At 37.1% G+C, this 21544-nt stretch overlaps 1 protein-coding gene across 5 annotated transcripts in view; it reads left to right on the plus strand.

The window, feature by feature from the left end:
* The window catches only part of LIN54 (lin-54 DREAM MuvB core complex component), an 88216-nt gene that overhangs the window by 51225 nt on the left and 15447 nt on the right, over positions 1 to 21544 (plus strand). For all 5 annotated transcript variants that reach the window (XM_049885863.1, XM_049885866.1, XM_049885862.1 and 2 more), the window contains exons 5-7: positions 15560 to 15776; positions 20985 to 21058; positions 21215 to 21412. In XM_049885863.1, the coding sequence (XP_049741820.1) occupies positions 15560 to 15776; positions 20985 to 21058; positions 21215 to 21412 (489 nt within the window). The remainder of the gene's footprint in view (positions 1 to 15559; positions 15777 to 20984; positions 21059 to 21214; positions 21413 to 21544) is intronic.

Genomic DNA, 21544 nt, shown 5'->3' on the forward strand with positions numbered 1-21544 from the left:
TAATACTTAATTTACACTTCATTGAATTTTTATTAACTTGAGATTCTCTATGTTTTCCTGAGTTAGTGATTTGTCGGGGAGTGTTGCAGGGATTTAACAGTGAACACCCTATTTCTTCTCTGTTTACCTGAGAGAATGATTAATTTAGGCACCTGGAGTCCCCTGAAATAGGGTAGGGTAAGGGATGCTATCAAAGTATAAAAAATGAATAATTACACACGATATGTTTATTTCTTGCCAGTTTTGGGCAGGCAAACAGGTCTGGAAGGGTGGCCCTCCTCTATACTGTTACCTAGGAATTCTAGCTGAGTGATGCTCCCAGTCTCCCTGCAGGCCATCTTCATTCCAGCCAGCTGGCGGGGGGAAAAGACATGGAGAAGCACATGTTGCAGACTTTCATGGGCCAGACCTGAAGTCTGCATATTATATCCATTCACTCCCTGGCTAGGACTTAGTTGCGTGATTTTACCATACTACAAGGGAAGCTAAGAAATATAATCTGGCTGTATGCCTGGAAAGCAGAAGAGAATATAGATTTGGTTAGCAGCAAGCAGTCTATAGCATAATCTTCCATATATATACAGAACAGCTCTACATTAACACAGGTTAATAGGCATTAGATAGACAGGAAACTGGGAGCCTGACCAATGATGCTGTAAAGAGACATTCTTCCATTCTGTGTTTTCAGTGGTTGCCAAATACTTATTGAGGTCTGTGTATGCCCTGTGCTGAGGCTGTGGAAACTATAGCAGAGCCTGCAATGGCTGGGCAGGCAAAACTGAACATAAATAAAACAATAATGAGCAATAGAATGGGTGCTTAGCTGTGCAATGTAGACTAGGTGTTATGAAAGTACAGAGGAAAGACGAAGAGATAAGTCCTGATGCCCTTCATTTATCCATTTAGCAAATATTTATTGAATGTCTGCTGTGTATTCATGCCTGTGTTGCGAGGGCGTACAATAGAGAGAAAAAAAAAGACACATGAAACTTAAATATGGAGAGGGGACAGAAATTAAGCCAATAATTTCACAGACATATAAAATTGGAAAGCCAAGAAAAGATTCATGGTGGCATGAGATCCTGTATAAGGGGATTCAGCCACAGTTGGGATGATGAAAGAAGGCATCCCTGAGCTAAGATTTTACATGGCTATGATTTAGAGTGGTGTTAGCCAACTAGAGTGAAAGACTGGAGGTAAAATAGATATGATGTGAATACCGGACAGTAAGATGACTAGTCTGATTGGAGTTAGTAATGCTTTGGAGGGAATGAAGAGAAAATAAAGATAGGGCATATTATGGCTAGTCTTTAAAGCCAATTTAGGCATTAACTAGAGACTCATGGAGTGTTTCTGAAGCAAAAAGGGATATAATAAAAATATGAAAGTAAAGTTTTTTTTTGAAAAAGTTAGGCAGTATCTGTATGATGAATTCAAGACAGGTAGAGACTAGAGTTAGTAAAGCTGATTATAAGTTTGTTTTGCAACTATCCAGGCAGGAAGTGATACAAGCAATGACAATATTGAAAAGTTGGGAGTTAAAGCAAATTTCGGGCAGTGGTTTCAGAAGTTGAATGCTGGTGCTGTTTCAGAAACTCTTACATGGTTGGTTTAGGAGTGATCATGGTAACAATGAGTACGATTTGATGTGAAAGGGGCCTGTTTTTCTAATAAACTTTGACATTGTTGTAAGATTAATGAGTTGGAATTGAGATATAACTACAGGTTATATATTAATTTGTTGTTGTTGTGTGCCGTTGAGCCAATTTCAACTCACAGCGACCCCATGTGGCAGAGTAGAACTGCCCCATAGGATTTCCTAGGCTGTAATCTTGACGGGAACAGAACACCAGGTCTTTTCTATCTTGGAGTCACTGGTGGGTTCGAACTGCTGACCTTTTGGCTAGCAGCCAAGTGCTTAACGTGCCACTAGGGCCCTTTATATTGATTTGGCTTTATGCTTTCACATATTGTGTTGATTGAATACTTGTGAAGTCCTATTGCCATATTTAAAAAAAAAATTTTTGTGTGTTAAAACAAAAAACAAAAAAACATTGCTTTTGACACTATTCCGACTCATAGCGAACCTATGACAGAGTAGAACTGCCCCATAGGGTTTCTAAGATGCTGCTGGTGGATTTGAACTGCTGACCTTTTGGTTTGCAGCCAAGCTCTTAACCACTGGGCCACCAGGGCTCCTTATTGTGGTATGTATATGTATGTATATATGTGTGTGTGTGGGTGTATGCACGTATATGTATACATGTGTCTCAAAATATTTGCCATTTCAACACTTGTTTTACATGTAAAATTCAGTGACATTAATTTTATTTGTCATATTGTGTGACCATTACCTCTGTCTGTTTCCAATTTTTTTTTCATCCTTAGTAGAAGCTCAGTGCCCCTCAACAATGACTTCCTCTATCTCCTTCCTTCCATCTCTTTCCCTCCTGCTCCTGCTAACCAGTAATAAACTTTGGTCTCTATATACATTTGCCTATTCTGGATCTGTCATATAAGTAAGTGGAAAACTCTTATCTCTATGTGTTTGCTTATTCTAGATATTTTGTATAAGTGAGATCATACGGTATTTGTTCCTTTGTGTCTGGCTTATTTCACTCAGCGTAATGTTTTCAAGGTTCATCCATGTTGTGGCATGTATCAAGATTTCATCTCTCTTTATGGCTGAGTAATATTCCATTGTGTATATGTAGATCATTTTGTTTATCCATTCATCAGTTAATGGACATTTAGGTTGTTACCATCTATTATGAGTAATGCTGCAGTGAACATTGGTGTACAAGTATCTGTGTTCTTGCTTTCATATCTTTTGAGTATAAATCCAGGAGTGGAATTGCTGGGTTATATGGTGATTCTGTGTTTAACTTTTTGTTTTCCATAGCAGTTGCACCATTTTACAATCCTGCCAGTAATGCACAGCAGTTTTATTTTCTCCACATCCTTGTTAACACCTGTTGTTTTCCTTTTTTTTCATAGTCATCTTAGTGGGAGTGAAGTGATGTATCCTTATGGTTTTGATTTGAGTTTTTCTAATGGTATTAAGCATCTTTCATGTGCTTATTGGCCATTTGCTTTTCTTTGGTGAAATATCTATTCAAATCCTTTGTCCGTTTTTTGATTGGGCTATTTGTCTTTTTGTTGCCACATTGTAGGAATTTTTTAATATATTCTCAATACTAAACTCTTATCAGATAGATTGTCCCCAGAATTTTCTATGAGTCTGTAGGTTGCCTCTTCACTTTTTTATTAAAGTCCTGTGATGAACAAAACTTTTTAATTTTGATGAAGTCCAATTATCTATTTTGTCTTTGTTGCTTGTGCTTTTGGTGTCATATCTAAGAATCCAGTGTTAAAAACTAGGACCCAAAGCATTGCCTATATATTTTCTTCTAAAAGTTTTATAGTTTTAGTTCTTACATTAAGGTCTTTGATCCATTTTGAGTTAATTTTCATATATAGTATGTAAAACATTTTTGCTGTAGAAATTTTAAACATCTTAAGTTAGAATAGTATAATTAACCCATATGTACACTTCATTCAACTTCAAAATTATCAATTTACCTTGCTTCATCATCTACGACTCTCCTCCCACTTGATTTTTTCAGGCACATCTTATTATATCTGTAGATATTTCTTTATATGTAAAAGATAGGGACTCTTAAAAAACAAGACATTCTCTTAATGTCATTGAATACCTAGTGTTCGTTTTTCCTAAATCATCTTATTAATATATTTTTTACACTTTCAATTGTTCTCTGGTTTTTCTTTTTTTCAGTTTTATAGTGGATCTGATTTCGTTCCAATATAAATATAGTTCTACTGCCTTCTTTTTAATGGTTGCGTCGAGTATTTTGGTGTATACGGATGTACTATAATTTATTTTTCAGCTCACTATGATGGACATGTAAGTTCTTTTTAATCATTCAGTGTTAAACAACAACAACAAAAAAAAAACCTAAAACTTTAATGAACATTCTTTTGCACATAACTGTGTAAGATAAATTCCTGGAAATGAATTACTTAGCTAAAAAATATTTGCATTTAAAATTTTGATATTGCCAGGTTGCTCTCTTAAAAAGGTTGGACTAATTTTTTCCCCAAATTCTATCTATTTTTTTGTTGTTGTTGAGAATACACTGCAAAACATACACCAATTCAACAGTTTGTACACATACAATTTAGTGACGTTGATTATATTCTTCGAGTAGCGCATTCTCACCCTCCTTTTTTGAGTTGTTCCTTCCTCATTAACATAAACTCACTGCTTCCTAAGGTTCATATCTAATCTTTTGAGTTGGTATTGTCAGTTTGATCCCATATAGATAGTTCTTGAAAGAGCATAATGCTCAAGGCAGACCTTTTTTTTATTAGTTATGCTAATTTGTTGTTTGATTTTAAGATAACTTCAGGAGAAATTTTTGGTTTAAGGTTTAAAGATTATCTCAGGGCAATAAGATTCAGGGTTTCATCCAGCCTCCATAGCTCCCGAAAGTCTGGATTCCATGATAACTTGAAATTCTGTTCTGTAGTTTCCCTCTTTTGATCAGGATTCTTTTATGGAATCTTTGATCAAAATGTTTAGTAATGGTAGCCAGGAACCATCCAGTTCTTCTAGCATAAGTAGGAAAGGAGGCAGTTGTTCATGGAGGCATTTAGCTACACATTCCATATCCTTCAGGTGAATCGAGACCAACTGTTGTGCCTCGAATGGCCACTTACAAGCTTTTAAGACACCTCGGGCACTATGCAGCAAACTGAAGGTAGAACAGAAGCGCATGTTACTAGGCTAATTAATTGGGATGTCCCATGAAACCACACCCCTAAACAAGATCCCATGAGGTGTTTGGTTGTATGTAAGCAGCCTCAGCAGCTACTCTTTTGTTGTTGTTGTAAATATATTTATCACACAACTTTTGCCAGTTCAAGTTTTTACAGGCGTACGACTTATTGACCGCAATTACAGTAATGGGCTGTGGAACCCTACCCTTAATCAATGCAATTATTCCTTCACTGTTAATCCCCTTTTTCCCACTCCCTCCCTCCCCTGGTAACCACTGATAAACTTTGGTTTCTATACATTTGCCTTTTCTTGTCTTTTTAGGTAAGTGAAGTCATCCAATATTTGTGCTTTTTGTGATTGACTTATTTTGCTCAGCATAACGTCTTCAAGCTCCATCCATACTGTAGCATGTGTCAAGACTTTATTTCTCCTACTGGCTGAGTAGTCTTCCATTTTATGTATTAACCACATTTTGTTTATCCATTTATCTGTTAATGGGCATTTAGGTTGTTTCCAACTTTTGGCTGTAGTGAATAGTGCTACAATGAACATTGGTGTACAAGTCTCTGAGGCTCTGCTTTCATGTCTTTCGGGTATTTACCTAGGAGTGGAATTGCTAGATCATATGGTAGTTCTATTTTTAGTTTTGTTGAGGAACTGCCACACTGTTTTCCACAATGGCTATACCATTTTGCATTGCCACTAGCAATGATTAAGGGTTCCAGTTTCCCAATGTCCTCACCAACATTTGTTACTTTCTGGTTTTTTTTTTTGTCATAACCGTGCTAGTGGGAGTGAAATGGTATCTCATAGTGGTTTTGATTTGCATCTCTCTGATGGCTAATGATGCTGAGCAGCTTTTCTTGTGTTTGGTGGCCACTTGAATGACCTCTTTGGTGAAATGTTTATTCACGTCCTTTGCCCATTTTCTAAGGAGTGTCTGGTAGATTTGAACTGTTGACCTTTTTGGTTAGCAAATGTAGCTCTTAATCACTATGCCACTAGGGTTTCCTGTAGGATCACTGTGAGTTGAAATCAACTTGATGGGAATGTTTTTTTTCTTTTTTCCTTGGTTTTTGTCCATTTTGTGATTGGATTTTTTGTCTTTTTGTTGTTAAGTTGTAAAAGTTTTACATGTGTTTTGGTTATTAGATTCTTATTGGATATATGGTTTCTGAAGATATTCTTCCCGCCCATAGCTTATATTTTAACTTTTCTGGTAAAGTCTTTTGATGAACAAGTTTTTAATTTTTATGAGGTCCCACATATTTATTTTGTCTTTTGCTGTCTGTGCTTTTGTTATTAGATACTCCATTGTCAAAAGCTAGGCCTGACAGAGTTGCCCCTGCACTTCCTTCTAAGAATTCTATGGTTTTAGTTTGCCTTCTTAGGTCCTTAATCCATTTTGAATTTGTTTTTGTGTATGGCATGAGGCAAGGATCCTATTTCATTTTTCTGCGTGTAGAAATCCAGTTTTCCCAGCACCATTTATTGAGAGATTCTTCTTTTCCCACCAAATGGACTTAGCACCCTTGTCAAAAATCACTTGACCGTAAATGTGTGGGTTTATTTCTGGACTCTCAATTCTATTTCATTGGTAGACCAACTTTTAATTATACCAACAATTGTGTAAGAATGCTTTTCTCTCCCTGAAGTTGAGAATTATTTGCCATTTTTAGTTTTGGTCAATCTAATTGATAAAAAGTTATTTTAATTTGTATTCAAAAAATAAAATCTTTGAGTCTTTTGGACTCATCTTCTATAAACTCTGATACCCATTGCGTTCTTTGTCTTTTTTTCCTTTTGGATTTAAAAGGACTCAGAGTGTATTGAGGAAATTACTGTTTTGTTTTTTAATTGTGGTGAAAACATGCCATCGTAGCAATTTCTACATGTACAATTCAGTGACATTGATTCCATTCTTCAAATTGTGGGTCCATCCTTGATTTTTCTAAATCATTGTATCACCATTAACAAAAACTCAATACTCCCTAAGCAAAAACGCCTGTTTTCTACCTCTTTTGAATTCCCAATAACCACTAATAATGTTTGGTTTCTATATATTTGCTTATTTCATGTAAGTGAGATTATACGATATGTGTCCCTTTGTGGCTTATTTTGCTCAGCATGATGTTTTCAAGGTTCTATCATGTAGTGCACACAACAGGACTTCATTTCTCTTGGTGGCTGAGTAGTACAGGCAGTACCAGGTTACGAAGGAGATCTGCCCCAAATGCATCTTTAAGGATTTGTAGGCAAGTCGGAACAGGTGCATACAGTTCTTATTTAGCCTTACTTTGGAAATCCTGGTAGCATAGTGGTTAAGAGCTATGGCTGCTAACCAAAAGGTTGGCAGTTCGCATACACCAGGCGCTCCTTGGAAACCGTATGGCCTTTAGGGTCGCTATGAGTTGGAATTGACTCGACAGCAACAGGTTTGGTTTAGTGCAAGAAAAGCCTTGAAACCCTTTCAATGATTTAAGAGCTGCAGGGACAGTGAGTGAAGGTGATTGTGATGAAGAATTTTGTTGAAAGTAGGAGTTGGTTCAGTGGTTTCAAAGTGAGGGCAAATTTGCATAACATCAAAGGACAAGTATGAGTTGTCCCTAAGTCAGACATTTGTAACCCAGGGACTGCCTGTATTTCATTGTGTGTATAAATACTGCATTTGTTTATCCATTCATTTGTTGATGGACATTTCAGTTGTTTACATCTTTTGGCTATTGTGAAAAGTGCTGTAGTGAACACTGGTGTAGAGGTTTCTGTTTGCGTCACTACTTTGTTATTAATGTGGTTACACATATTTTCCTGGCTTGTTTTGTCTGTTTTTTTCTTGTAGAAATTTCACATGTTGAATTAATTAAAATATCATAGTTTCTTCATGTATGAATTTTGAGTTTTTGAACCTGCTTACACGTCTTCCTTACTGTAATATTTAAAAAGTACTCATCCATTTTTTTCCCCCAGTCACTGTTTGTTTTTGTTTTGTAGGTTAAATCTTTGATCGATTTGGAATGTGTTATAAGGATTGAAGTATGGGGATCCAGCTGTTTTCTTCAGCCCAGATGGCTAGCTGGTTGTTCCATATTATTTATTGAATAGGTCATCATTTCTCCACTGATTTGAGATGCCAGCTTTTGTTACAAGCTTTCTATATATGTATTCTTTTTCGATTCCTTTCATCTTTAGTACCCTGTTCCTGGGCCAATCCCACACTGTGTTATTTATCCTATCTTGATAATATGTGTTAATTCTTGGTAGGGCTAGTTTTTGATCATGATGCCTTATTTTGCAGATAGTTGTCTAATTTTGCCCTCCTATGGTCCTTTGACCCTTTGTCTGACTGCTTCCATAGATATTAATACATCACATTTAAATTATTCATCTTTGTCACTGTAATTCATAACTATGAATAAAACATAAATTGGGTTAATATCCATGACAAAACAGCAAATGAATGCCCTATACCTATTTTGTAATGTTCACAAGTCAGTTAATTAATGCTGAAAGGCCTGTTATCATCTCAAGGGTTGACTACTATTAGTCATAGAACATGTATCTTTTCGCACTTTCTCATTTGTCTTTTTTGTCTTTAAAGCATTTTAAAGCTAATAAATTTGGTTCTTGGTAGGTATATTTATTTTAATAACTGAAAGTTTGGGAGTTAGGATTATGTAAACATAGCTTTTCCATGATGATATACAAATTGTCACAGGTTTTTTTAAAAGCGTAGGGCAATATAAAAAGATCCCTACAAATTTACAGTTTTTCAATATTGGTTGAGGCATACACACACACGGACACACACATAGGTGTGTATGTGTAAACAAATTAAAAAGCAAATCAAACCTGTTGCCAGCAAGTCAATTCTGACCCATAAAAAAAAACCTATAAGACAGAGTAGGACTGCCCCATGGGGTTTCCAAGGAGCAAGCTGGTACATTCGAACTGTTGACCTTTGGTTAGCAGCCAAACCACCTAACCATTGCGCCACCAGGACGCCAAACAAATTCAGGCTTTCCCAAATTAAGGGAAAAAAATCTTCATCTTTAAAACAAGAAGAGTATTTAATGTTGCCCTTGTTTTTTAACGTAAGTCTGCAATTAGTCAAGGACATTTGGCCTTTGCTAATTGGAAAATAATGATCAAAGAAAAATTTTTAATACATATCTACAATATTAATCTTTAAATAGAAATGGCTTAGTAAATAGTACAAATTTTTAAAAGTCTTCCAAGTAAATGGAGCCTTGGTGGTGCAGTGGTTAAAAGCTCGGCTGCTAACCAAAAGGCTGGCAATTCGAATTCACCAGCTGCTCCTTAGAAGCCTTATGAAGCTATTCTCCTGTCCTGTAAGGCTGCTATGAATCAGAATTGCTTGACAGCAACAGGTTTTGTTTTTTGGTTTAAGTAAATGTTCTTGAGGTTAGCCAGCTATTTTGAATTTAAATTAAGATAGTATTTGCTTTTGAACCAAGCTCTCAAAGCTGTTACTTAGGAAATAGAGATAACTCCGAATGAAGATTTTTACTGAATGCATTTGAACTGTTTCTCTGGAAATGTAATATGCTAGGGGAGCCATTCACGTAGGCTTTCACAGGTCACTGTAATTCAAGGAAGGGACCTAATCGTGAATTCTTTCAAGCTATCATATTCAATTATTTTATCTTTTACACATTTTAAGTAGTAACTTTTAAGTGTCATTCAGTATTTTAGATGTTTAAAAATGTCCTTTAATCAATGATTGCCATGAGCTAGAGTTGGTTGAAGAGTGTTACTGTAAAGGATAGCACAGGAATAATTTTGTATCCTGAGTGTGGTGCTGGTTACATGAATCTATACATGTGATAAAATTTCATAGAACTACATATTAAAAAAAGTGCATGTAAAAAGTGTTGAAGCCTGAATTAGGTCTATAGTAAATAGTATTGTACCAAATGTCAGTTTCCTGGTTTTGATAATGTTCTGTGGTTATATAAGATGTTCTTCTTTTGGGGAAGCTGGGTGAAAAGTACAGGGAAACTCTGTATTAGTTTATTAATTTCTTGTGAGTCTAAACCCCTTATTTGAAAATAAAAATGTTTTTTAAAATACTGCTTATTCTTCCATTCAGTATACTAATTAAAAAAAAACCTTCCACATTTCTTAGAGGAAGATGTGGGACTTCAGTTCTTAACAGAGTTCTTAGGACTGGATGCTATTTAATTTTATTCAATCATTCAATAAATATTTACTGAGTATCTACAGTAGGAAGCAGTACAATGTCTTGGGCTTTGGTGTTAGATCTGGTTCAAACCCTGGCTCTGCTACTTTTTAGTTGTGTAACCTTGGGAACTTAATCTCACTGAGCTTCAGTTTCCCCTTGTATTATGGGTGTAATAATGATAATGATACAAATAACAGCTCACATTTATTGACCATTGTCTTAGTTTCTTAGTGCTGCTGTAATAGAAATACCACAAGTGGGTGACTTTAGCGAACAGAATTTTACTTTCTCATAGTTTAGGAGTCTAAATTCAGGGCGCCAGCTCTAGGGGAAGGTTTTTTGTATCCCTGCTGGGGGAAAATCCTTGTCTCTTTCAGCTTCTCTTCCTCTGTTTCTTGGTGATCTCCAGGTGACATCAGTCTTTCTCCATTTATACTTCCTTGTTTCTGTGCCTAATCTGCTCTTTTTATATCTCAAAAATGGTTGCTTTAAGACACAACCTACACTGACAATGGCCCATTAACACAGCAAAGAAAACCCTATTCCCAAATGGAATTATATCAACAATGCAAGAGTTAGAATTTAGAACACATATTTTGGGGGGACACATTTCAATCCAGAGCAAGCATTATATTATGTGACAAGAGCTATTTGCACTTCATGTAGTTTAATTCATTTAATCCTCACAACCAAACTCATTGCTGTCAAGTCAATTCCAACTCACAGCAACTCTTCAGGACAAAGTAGAACTGCCTTGTTAGGGTTTCCAGGGAGAGACTGGTGGATTCGAACTGCTAACCTTTTTTTTTTTTTTTTTCCAAATTGTGCTTTAAGTGAGAGTTTGCAGTTCAAGTTAGTTTCTTATACAAAAATTTATACACATGCTGTTATGTGACCCTAGTTACTCTCCCTATAATGTGACAGCACATTCCTCCTTTCCATTCTGGATTTCCCGTGTCCATTCAACCAGCTCCTTTCCCTTTTTGCCTTCTCATCTCACCTCCCGACAGGAGCTGCCCAGTTAGTCTCATGTATCTACTTGAGCTAAGAAGCACTCTCTTTATGAGTTTCATTTTATGTCTTATAGTTCAGTCTAAACTTTGTCCAAAGAGTTAACCTTGGGAATGGTTTCAGTTCTGGGCTAACAGAGAGTCCAGGGGCCATGTCTTCCGGGGGTACCTCCAGTCTCAGACCATTAAGTCTGGTCTTTTTACTAGAACTTGAGTTCTACACCCCACTTTTCTCCTCCGTCAGGAACTGCCATGCTAACCTTTTGATCAGCAGCTGAGCTCTCTTAGCCACTGTGCCACCAGGGCTCCAGTTCCCACAACAGGGCTATGAGAAAGTTCTTTACGTTTTCAGATGGGGAAATTTAGGCACTGAAAAATTTAGTTACTTGCCCAAAGTCATAAAAGTAGGAAGTGGTTGAGCCTAGACTAAAACCTAGGCAGTCTGGATTTTTTTTTTTTTTTTTTAAATATACTGAGCAGGCTTGTTGCAGAGCAACCTTTCCACCAAGAACACAAAAAACTGAATAAAAAATATTTTAAAAATCTGTTTGAAGACATTGGAAACCTACCAAGGAATTAGAAAATCAAAGGCCAGGATCCTGGAGTAGGGGGAAGCCTAGAGAGACCAGCCTGAAGGTCAATGTGGCGTTTCCCCATAGGGCATATGCTGATTTGTAAATTGTGGCTGAGAGACTGAAAGTGAACAGAAAGTAGCCACAGAAAGGCTGAGGAGCTGAGCAGATAAGAGGTTTGAGGAACACAAATGGGGGGGAAGAAGGACCTCTTCAGTTGGGGCCACTGAAGAGTTATATGGGGGAAGAGTGAACCATAACTAGACAAGGCCTCCCAGTGATTGAAGGCCAGCTTCTGATCAGTACTGTTTGTGATTGGTTTAAGATTAGCTGCCCCTATGCTAACTGCCAGCCAGAAACCAAAGTGAATTCTCTCTGAAGGAATATAACCTCATTCAAAGCCTCAAATTATCTTCTTTAGTTTTTAATAAGCAATATTTAGCATTTAGTTAAAGCTTATCAGGCATACCAGGGACCAGACCAAATTATTCAGAACCAAGAGATACAGGTATTGGAGTTACAAGACACAAACTTTTAAAATAACTAAGATAAATGTACTCAGGACTTTAACAAGATGGAAAATTTCAACAGAGAACTGGAAACTATAAAAAGGAATGAGATGAATATTCTCAAATTGAAAAATTGAAACAGATTAAGAATGCAGAAGGTGAGTTTAACAGTAGGTTAAATACAGATAAAGAGAGGATTAGACATTTTTGGAGAAACAACATGGAGAGGGTTTCTCTTCAGCAGACCTGCCCTTAATGAAATCCCATAGTAAGTTCTTCAGGAATAAGGAAAATGATGCCAAAATGGAAGCACGGGGATGTAGGAAAGACAGAAAGGGTAAATTTGTAGTTATTTCTAAATGAGTATTTTATGGAGTTTATATGGAGAATTACTGTAAAATACTTGACAGTAATAGCACAAAGACAGGACAAGGATAAATGGTACTAGTGTTGTGTGGTTCTTTGATTGTCTGGGTTGTATATAAAGTATTAATTTATATCCCTGTATAGTACGTTGTAATCTCTAGGGTAACCACTAAAAGAAAAGTAACAATGAAAAATAACAAACTAATAGAGGAGAAAACGAAATAAGAAATTACTTAATCCAAAAGAAGGCAAGAAAAAGGAACGTAGGACAGGTGAGACAAATAGGAAATAGTACAATAAACCCATTGCCCTTGAGCTGATTCTGACTCGCAGTGACCCTTTAGGACAGAGGAGAACTGCCCCATAGTTTTCAGTGAGCGCCTGGTGGATTCAAAATGCCATACCTCTTAACCACTATGCCACCAGGGTTTCTCAAATAGTACAATAAAAAACCAAACCAAACCAGTTGCTGTCAGGTCAATTCTGACTCATAGCAACCCTATAGGACAGAGTAGAACCGCCCTATAGCATTTTCAGGGAGCACCTGGTGGAGTCAAACTGCCGACCTTTTGGTTAGCAGCCGTAGCACTTAACCAGTACGCCACCAAGGTTTTCAAATAGTGTAATCGTAGCCCTAAATTAATTAAATGTAAACAGAATTGTATGCTGATTAAAAATGACGTTTATAAGTTATACTAGTTTAAAGTTTAGGATACAGAAAAGTTGAAAGTAAAGAGATGAAAAAAGAATACCATGCAAACCTAACTAAACCAGCCCAGGTGGTATGGTTCCAGCCATGGTATACCTACTGTAAACTCAAAAAACCACACCAGCTGCTATCCGCTCAATTTGGACTCATGGTGACCCCAGGTATGTCAGAGTAGAATTGCACTCCATAGGATTTTTGGTGGCTGTGATCTTTCAAAAGTAGATTGTCAGGCCTTCTGAGATGCCTCTGGAATTTGAACTGCTAACCTTTTGGTTAATAGCCTAGCACTTAACCATATGCGCCACCAGGTATACCTAGTATACCTGCCTCATAATGTGATTGTTAGACTTAAATCAGATAATCCTGTATAGAGTTTTTAGCATTGTCCTCTACACATATTCAGTACTCAGTAAATGGAATTATTGTTTGAGATACCTTGTTTCCTTTTTTTTTTTTTTTTAATTGTGGTAAGATATATGGATCCCTGGTGGCTCAGTGGTTAAGAGCTCGGCTGCTGACCAAAAGGTCAGCAGTTTGAATCCACCAGCTGCTCCTTGGAAACCTTATGGGGCAGCTCTACTCTGTCCTGTAGGGTCCCTATGAGTCAGAATCAAGTCAGGTTTTTTTTTTTTTGGTTCTTGGTAAGATATATATAACAAGATATTTGCTATTTAAACCATTTTTAAGTGTACAGTTCAGCGACGTTAATTACATTCATTATCACCACTAACCATTTTCTAATGTTTTCCATCCCCCTAAACAGAAACTCAGTACCCTTGAAGTAACAACTCCCCATATCCCCCTTCTGCAGCCCCTGGTAATCACTAATAAACTAATATGCATTTTGAGACACCTTATTTCTTAAGGTAGTATTTTTTTCCTCATTTTCAGCCGATATATATCAAGGACTATGTCTCATACACCATTATACATACTGTTTCATAGATTGCTTGGTTTTCAGTAGGTTCTATATGTACACATTTTATCCCTTTTCTCAATTTTCCTATTTTCATCTAACTTACTGACTGCTGTGGCTGTTGTTATTTTTTACCTTTATTTTGAATCTGCTTTTTGGTGCTTTTGGTGGTGCAATGGTTAAAGTGCTCGGCTGCTCACAGAAAGATCAGTAGTTTGAACCCACCAGCTGCTCCATGGGAGAAAGATGGGGCAGCCTGCTTCCATAAAGATTACAGCCTTGGAAGCTCTATGGGGCAGTTCTAGTCTGTCCTATAGGATCACTTTGAGTTCAATCAACTCAGTCGCAATGGGACCTAATGATAATATGTGAATTATTTTATATTAAAGTAATCTCCTTTGGCTATTGCCTGTAGAGTTTCCAAACTTAGTGTGGTATTCCTCTATTTTTTTCTTGAGTTTTTATAAAAATGTTCATATTCTTCAGAATTTTTCTTTTAGAAATTATTATCCACATAGTGAATACAGATTTTCTTGATCATATGTTAACTGCCTGTTAGGATGAAGGTATTTTGAGGAATAGATAGGAACTTAATTCTTTAATAAAATAATACTATAGAACTAGTCAGAGAAGCTTTCTGAACCTTTGTTTTGTATGTCATTCTGTTGTACATTGGCTAAATATCAAATTTGGAGACATCTCAAAGACTGCCTTTCATGTTTCATTTATGTCTCTGGAAAGTCAAATTGCTTTCTGACTGAGGGAAAGGATTAAAAATGATTAAAATGAAAGTTTTGACTCAGATCTGATTTACCCAAATGTAGTTAGTTCCCTAGATGACTAAAATCAAGGTAATTTTGGGCTGAATTTGGCCCCCGTCTGTATATTAGTAGATACATGTATACCTGGGGAATATTATAAGCTGTTCAGAATTGACTAGGCTTAATAAGATGGGCTTTTTTTGTGGGCACTATCTCTTCTAGGACATGTGAATACAAAACTTGTCAGTTAATATGGTGGGTGACAATAAAACCAAATACCTGTATCTTCTCTGTGTTGAATATGGAGCTTAACAGTGGGAGATTTAAAATAATCCTTTTTTGAAATCAATTTTAACTGATGATAACAAAACTTATGTAAGTTCTTGTAAATTAAGTAATAATTTCTTCATAGCAAGTCATATGACCTGGAATATCAAGGACGTTAACTGCTAGAGATGGAAGGTAAACAAACAAACCAAAAAAAACAAACCCACTGCCATCGAGTTGGAGATGGAAGGTAGAACTTATTAATTTTAACTTCACTCCTGTGTCCATTACTACTCTTTTCATTTCTCTTTGAACAGGTTGTTCCTTTCAGCAGCTTTTGATGAAATAGAGGAACATACTTCTTACTTGAGCAATTATCATAAGTAAAAAAGAGTAGAAAAGTTAAATCCCAGATTACTGATAGCAGTGTTGTATTGTTTAATAGGCAGTGAAATCAGCTGTGCAGACCATCACTGTTGGAGGTGTGAGCACATCACAGTTTAAGACCATTATTCCTCTGGCAACTGCTCCCAACGTCCAGCAGATTCAGGTGCCCGGCAGCAAGTTTCATTATGTCCGCCTTGTCACGGCCACGACAGCCAGTAGCTCAACCCCGCCGGTTAGTCAGAACCCCAGTACAAACACTCAGCCTCTTCAGCAAGGTTAGTAACCTTTTTTTTTTCCCCCCAACAGTATTTAATGTTTTTAACATTATTAAAGAATTTTGGTCCTTTTCTTGCTGAAATCCTGATTAAGTGTGGTATTTCAGTTGAGAGTTTGAATCAGCAGCTGTTGCAGAAGGCAGTGAAATAGAGTCACAGTTGTATGTAAGTGTGGTATTTCATTTTGTTGGAAGCTGGTACAGAGTGTGCTGTAATACCCGGTAATCATAATTCCCCATCAGTTTGTGGCTAGCCATTTTATTGTTGGTTTCAAACCTACCATTTATGCTAGTGATCTTAGATGGTATAGATTTAGATGAAACCAGATTATTTGTCTTATTTTCTAAAACCATGAAGCCCTTGATAGGGTTATGGTCAGTTGAAATGTTAATTAGGTAAGGTGTAAATAATAAACAAGAACTTTGTATCACATTCAATCTTTACTTATTTTTAATCTGTAACTGCTAACAGAAGTTGATTAAAATGCCCTATACTTTTGCTCTGTTGTATTTTTCTTAGAGGATGTTCCTGTTTATAGTCCTGCCCTTTTCTGTTTGTTTAACCCTTCCCCCTACCTAGTATACAAACACACACACATAACCTTTCCCCGTATTTGTCTACTTTTTAAAAAATTAAATGATGTGAAAAGATCAGGATACTATCAGAATCTGGTAGTTTGCAGGTTAGACCATAATTTTTCCCTTGGAAGACTGCTGTCTCTTCCAGCGATGTCAAAAAGCAGTTGATGGCATGTGAATGGTTTATTGTTTACCAGAAGTAAATAAAAGACTTAAAGGCTAGTTGGTTACTCTTTTGTTTTTATTAAGAGTTCAGAGGTTTGGGGCTATTAAAAAAAAAAAAAATTTTTTTTTTTTTTTTATATTGCTGATAGCTAATTCACCTGAGGGCAACTGTGGAAAGAAAAAAAATACCCCTCCTCTTTTTTTTTAAATTACTGAAAGGAGAAAATGGAGGAGACATGGGAGAATCAGTATGCTAGCATATACCCAGTGCCATTGAGTCGATTCCGACTCATAGGGACCCTATATATATTCTGTTAAAATTAGACATATCAAGTAATTATGGTTTCCAATTCCTGTTTAAATGGGTTTTAGAAGAGACTCTTTTATCGTAGTGTTCTTACTGAGAGGAGAAATGAAGCTTGCTTACTGCTGACTAAGGGAATCAAGTTTTATATTCTCCTTAGTACTTAAACTTGTCTGGGTACTAAGAGAGGTGCTACAAGTCCTTTGTATTAGGTGTCATGGTGATTATAAGGCAGTCAATTAGATACAGTTGGTTATATTTTATACATACGTGTTTCTGTTTATATAGTACACTGAGTCTCTGGTTCTAGTATGATGTTAACACTGATTGTCTCATTAGCAAGAATTAAATCTTTGGTATAAGTAGAAAAGACAAGAAGGTCCAGGAAGAGTAGAAGAATGCCCTGGGCATTTCATAATTATACTGTATGTATTTCTTGGTGCTTTCTTTTCCAAGTTTATGTCTGTCTGCCTCTCTCTACCTGTCTGATTCTCTTTGCCTCCCGGCAATCCATTGCTGCACCTTTTGCTCTCTTGCCTCTTTTTTGCTTTTCACCTTCAGCTTTTCTTCTGTGTTCTCCCCATGATTTCTCTACCTTCCTCATCACCCTCTCTCTGTATCCTCCTCTCGCACACATACATGTACCACAGATGTGATTTCCTTTATTATCAGCCTGTATTTTTCTTTTGGTCTTTCGCTCCTGTCTCATGAAAGATCTGGGTGTATATATTTCACAGAAATAATGAGTTAATTTTAAAATTTTTATCGGAGATATACTAAATATTTGCTCCACTTAATCAAATGTACTGATATGTCTAAGAGCCTGATTTTCTATGATGGATTTACTTAAATGCCAAAGGGAATTGAGCTCATCTTGTATACCCCCTCCCAAAACAAACAACCAATGTTCAAAGGCTCTACCATATTAATTGCTGGCTTGATAGCTGGCAATAAGTAGAAGGGCTCAGAGGAGTGCTTGGTTAGCCTTTTCAGAATATGATCTCCTACCATCTTGGTGAGGGAGGGAATAAATTTAAGAAATTAAAAAGCCTCAAACTCTTGCAGATATGATTTCTGAAGCTTGGGAGGAGGCTGTTTCAAAGGCTTTGTGCAGAATTCTTGTTCTAAGAGTTGTTTGAGACAAAAAAATAAAAGATTATGCCAGCTTCTATGAAAACCGTAGTAGGTAAAAAAAAAAAAATTTTTTTTAATGAAAACTGCAGTAGTAATGTGGAAATGTTCTGTAAGGTGAGGGAGGAGGAGGAGAAATACAGACCTCTACTTAGTTGTATAACGTCGCCACGACACCTTCCCCTTCCTTAGGTATTTTATAGTATCTGTTTTCTGACCACTTCATTTTATATTTTCTGCATCCCTCAGGCTTCAGTTAAACCTCAGCACAGAGATGCCAAACCTATATAAACCTAGGGAGTTCCCAAGTTTTCTAGCCGTGTGTGTGTGTCTGTGTCTGTGTCTGTGTCTGTGTGTGTGTCTGTGTCTGTGTGTGAGAGAGAGAGAAAGTGGAGGGCTAGTACCCTTTCCTTATTATCCAAATAAGAATCATGAGTCCATTATTTGATGTGACTGAATGCAGGTCATACCCCTCCCCCTTTATTTCTCAGGACCACCAGGAAGTTCTTAAATTCCTCTGGTTATTGCTCTCACTTCAAAATTGTTGCTCTTGGAAGGGTGTCCATCATCTCCCCTCCAAGGAGCAGGGAGTCCACTGTCCTCTGCCCCAAGCATGAATTCAGGCACACACTTCAATTCCTTAAAGTATTGCTGAGACCAGCCAACAGTGGTTAATTATAACTTGACTAAATCTTGAGGGTAACAGAATAATCAAAACAGAACTGGAAACAATTTCATATCAGGTGTCAGATGTCACTTCTCCTACAACTCATGGCCATATACTCTGTTTTTATAACAACTTTACTGAGATATAGTTCACATACCATAAAACTCACTGTTCCAAAGTGCACAATTCAGTGCTTTTTAGTATATCCACAGTGTTGTGCAAACCACCACTACTGTCTAATCCTGTACTCTTTCTGGGCATCTCCTGCTTTCCCCCTCCCACCTTCAGCTTGTTACCTTGCTTCAGGGGTCTGCTCCCTTTTAGATCAGAGTAACCTCTCTCTAATATTCTCCTCTTCGAGGACTCTCAACTTTTTGTCCTCATGCCATCAGTGCCTCCATTCCCACCAAAAGTGAAAAATAATATTGTAGCAGACTTTCTATCCAAGAAAGTCTGTTATTTTTCTTTGATTATTCAGAGCAATCTAGATTGCATTATATCAACCTCTCTCTTTCAGACCAGGCTCCAGCCTTACCTTTGCATAAATAAAATCTGAAGAGATGTCCTTACTGTCTTCTTAAATCCCTCCCGTAGGCTGTGGAAATGACTGCAGACCGTGTAAAAAAGGACAGTTCTTTTGGTCCAAACATAGGTCTAGTGCCAACCTCTCTCCTGAATTCCCTCATAAAATTTTTCTACATCAGCTTTCATCTTCCCTTCAAATCAGCTCATCCTTGAATTTTTAGTTCTAATGACTGTAGTTTATCCAGTCACTTGAAAGCTTTGTGATGACTTACACTTTTTCTCCCCTTATACCTATGATTCCTACCATCCATTTGGTTGATAAGTCAGGTTCCTTTCACTTCCACTGTGTCTCTTGCATCTGCGCCCTCCTTTTTATTCCCCTGGCTGTCACCCTAGATTAGACTCTCATTTTTTGCCCAGACTAACATGATACACTTTTGACTTGTCTTGTTTCTTGCAGTGCCACTCTGTTTTACACACTGCTGCCAGATGCCATTTCTTTTTGTGCTGTTCTAATAATATATCTGTACTTAAAAACCTTCAGAAACTTCTCATTGTCTTCTGAGTTGAAAATAACAGATTTCTGCCCTAACCTTCAAGGTCCTCAACAAAACAACTACAGTGTGCCTTTTTGCCTGTGTTTGCCGACTTTAACCTTAGGTTCTAGCCAAACGAGCCTGTTCATCAGCGTTTCTTGTGCCTTGCTGCTTCCCTGCATTAAGCCCCCGCTTTTCATGCTTCTGCCTCTGCCCAGAATGCCTCCCTGCAGTCACTGTGCCTTCTCTTCAGCCTGGCTGTTGGGTAGGACCTATCGCAGACACTTGTCTTCCATGCACTCTTTCCAGATTCCCATCCTCTGAGCCTCTCAGGTGTATGTTCTCTCTCCTGTGGACTCCCACAGCACTTTATCTTCTTTAATAGTATTTTTCTTATTCCGGTACTTGCCTCATCTACCCTACTAGACTGTAATGTCCTTGAGGGCAGATGCCTTGAACCTTAGTTCATTGGAACAATGTCTGCAATGCCATTTATATAACAGTGACAACAACAATAATGTCAGCTAGCATTTGTTGAACACTTCTTGTTAGGCACTGCTTTAATTGATTTTCACAAACTAACATACTCTATCTACCTGTAAGAGATACTATTATCATCCCCATACTGCACATGGGGGGATAGGCAAAGAGAGTTTAAGTAATTAGAAAGTGGCAGAACTGGGATTTGAACCCCCAGGGTCTTATGGCTTCAGAGCCCATATTTTTAACCTTTATGCTGTGTTGCCTTTTTGTAGGTTCTGTAAATACTGAATTATGCCAGAATAATAAATATTTTTTCTGGTTTAAATAGAGTCACGGCAGTTAGAAATGGTATAGAATGATGTTGATACTCAAGTTCATGAATGGTAGTCCTTTTATTTATACAGCATTTCATTTGGCTAGATTTAATAGAGAATGTGTAAGTCATCTGGATACAGTTTGAAGTACTTTCAATAGCATGTCTTGAGCCTACAAATACACCATCATAAAGTAGATAGACTATAACTACTTTAGATATAAGTTCCTTGGTATATAGGTTAAGGAATTTTGAAAGGTACCTATCCTGATTGAATATCACTCAAAATAGGAAACACATGAGAATTCTGGAAGCTCTTTCACGAGGATAACTTGGGAGAGCTAACATATTTCTGTTTCAGATACTATCTTTTATAAATATTGTATTTACTTGTTAGCTAACCAGACAATAAAGTATTTCATGTCTGATGGTTTCATAAGGATTATAACTCTTCATGGAAATTTAATTGGAATTATTTCATAAAGCATTTTTTTTTCTTTTTAAAGCAAAGCCAGTGGTTGTTAATGCAACCCCAGTACGAATGTCAGTTCCGATAGTCCCAGCGCAGACTGTCAAACAAGTGAGTATCACATAAATTCTTTCCCTCAGTCTCTCCCAAGCAGACAATTTACTCTGAAAAACTCAAAGTTCAGATTTAGGTACAAGAGATTTATACTGAATGGAGCAGTTGTAAATTTTATTTTTGTAATCTCTGATATACTTCCCATTTTTTCAGGTTGTTCCAAAACCAATCAATACAACTTCACAAATAGTAACTACTAGCCAGCCACAGCAACGGCTTATCATGCCTGCCACACCACTGCCACAAATCCAGCCAAACCTCACTAACCTTCCACCAGGCACTGTCCTGGCACCAGCTCCGGGGACAGGGAATGTGGGTTATGCAGTGCTTCCAGCTCAATATGTTACTCAGGTATGTGCAAAAAATTAAGTCATTACATTTCAAAAAGGATAATTAGGTCCAAGAAGTCTTAAAAAAAAGAAAAAGAAAAAAAAAAAAAAAAACCAGTTGCCATTGAGTTGATTCTGACTCATGGAGACCCTG

Source organism: Elephas maximus, chromosome 5 (assembly GCF_024166365.1).
Source record: "Elephas maximus indicus isolate mEleMax1 chromosome 5, mEleMax1 primary haplotype, whole genome shotgun sequence".
Taxonomy (NCBI): domain Eukaryota; kingdom Metazoa; phylum Chordata; class Mammalia; order Proboscidea; family Elephantidae; genus Elephas; species Elephas maximus.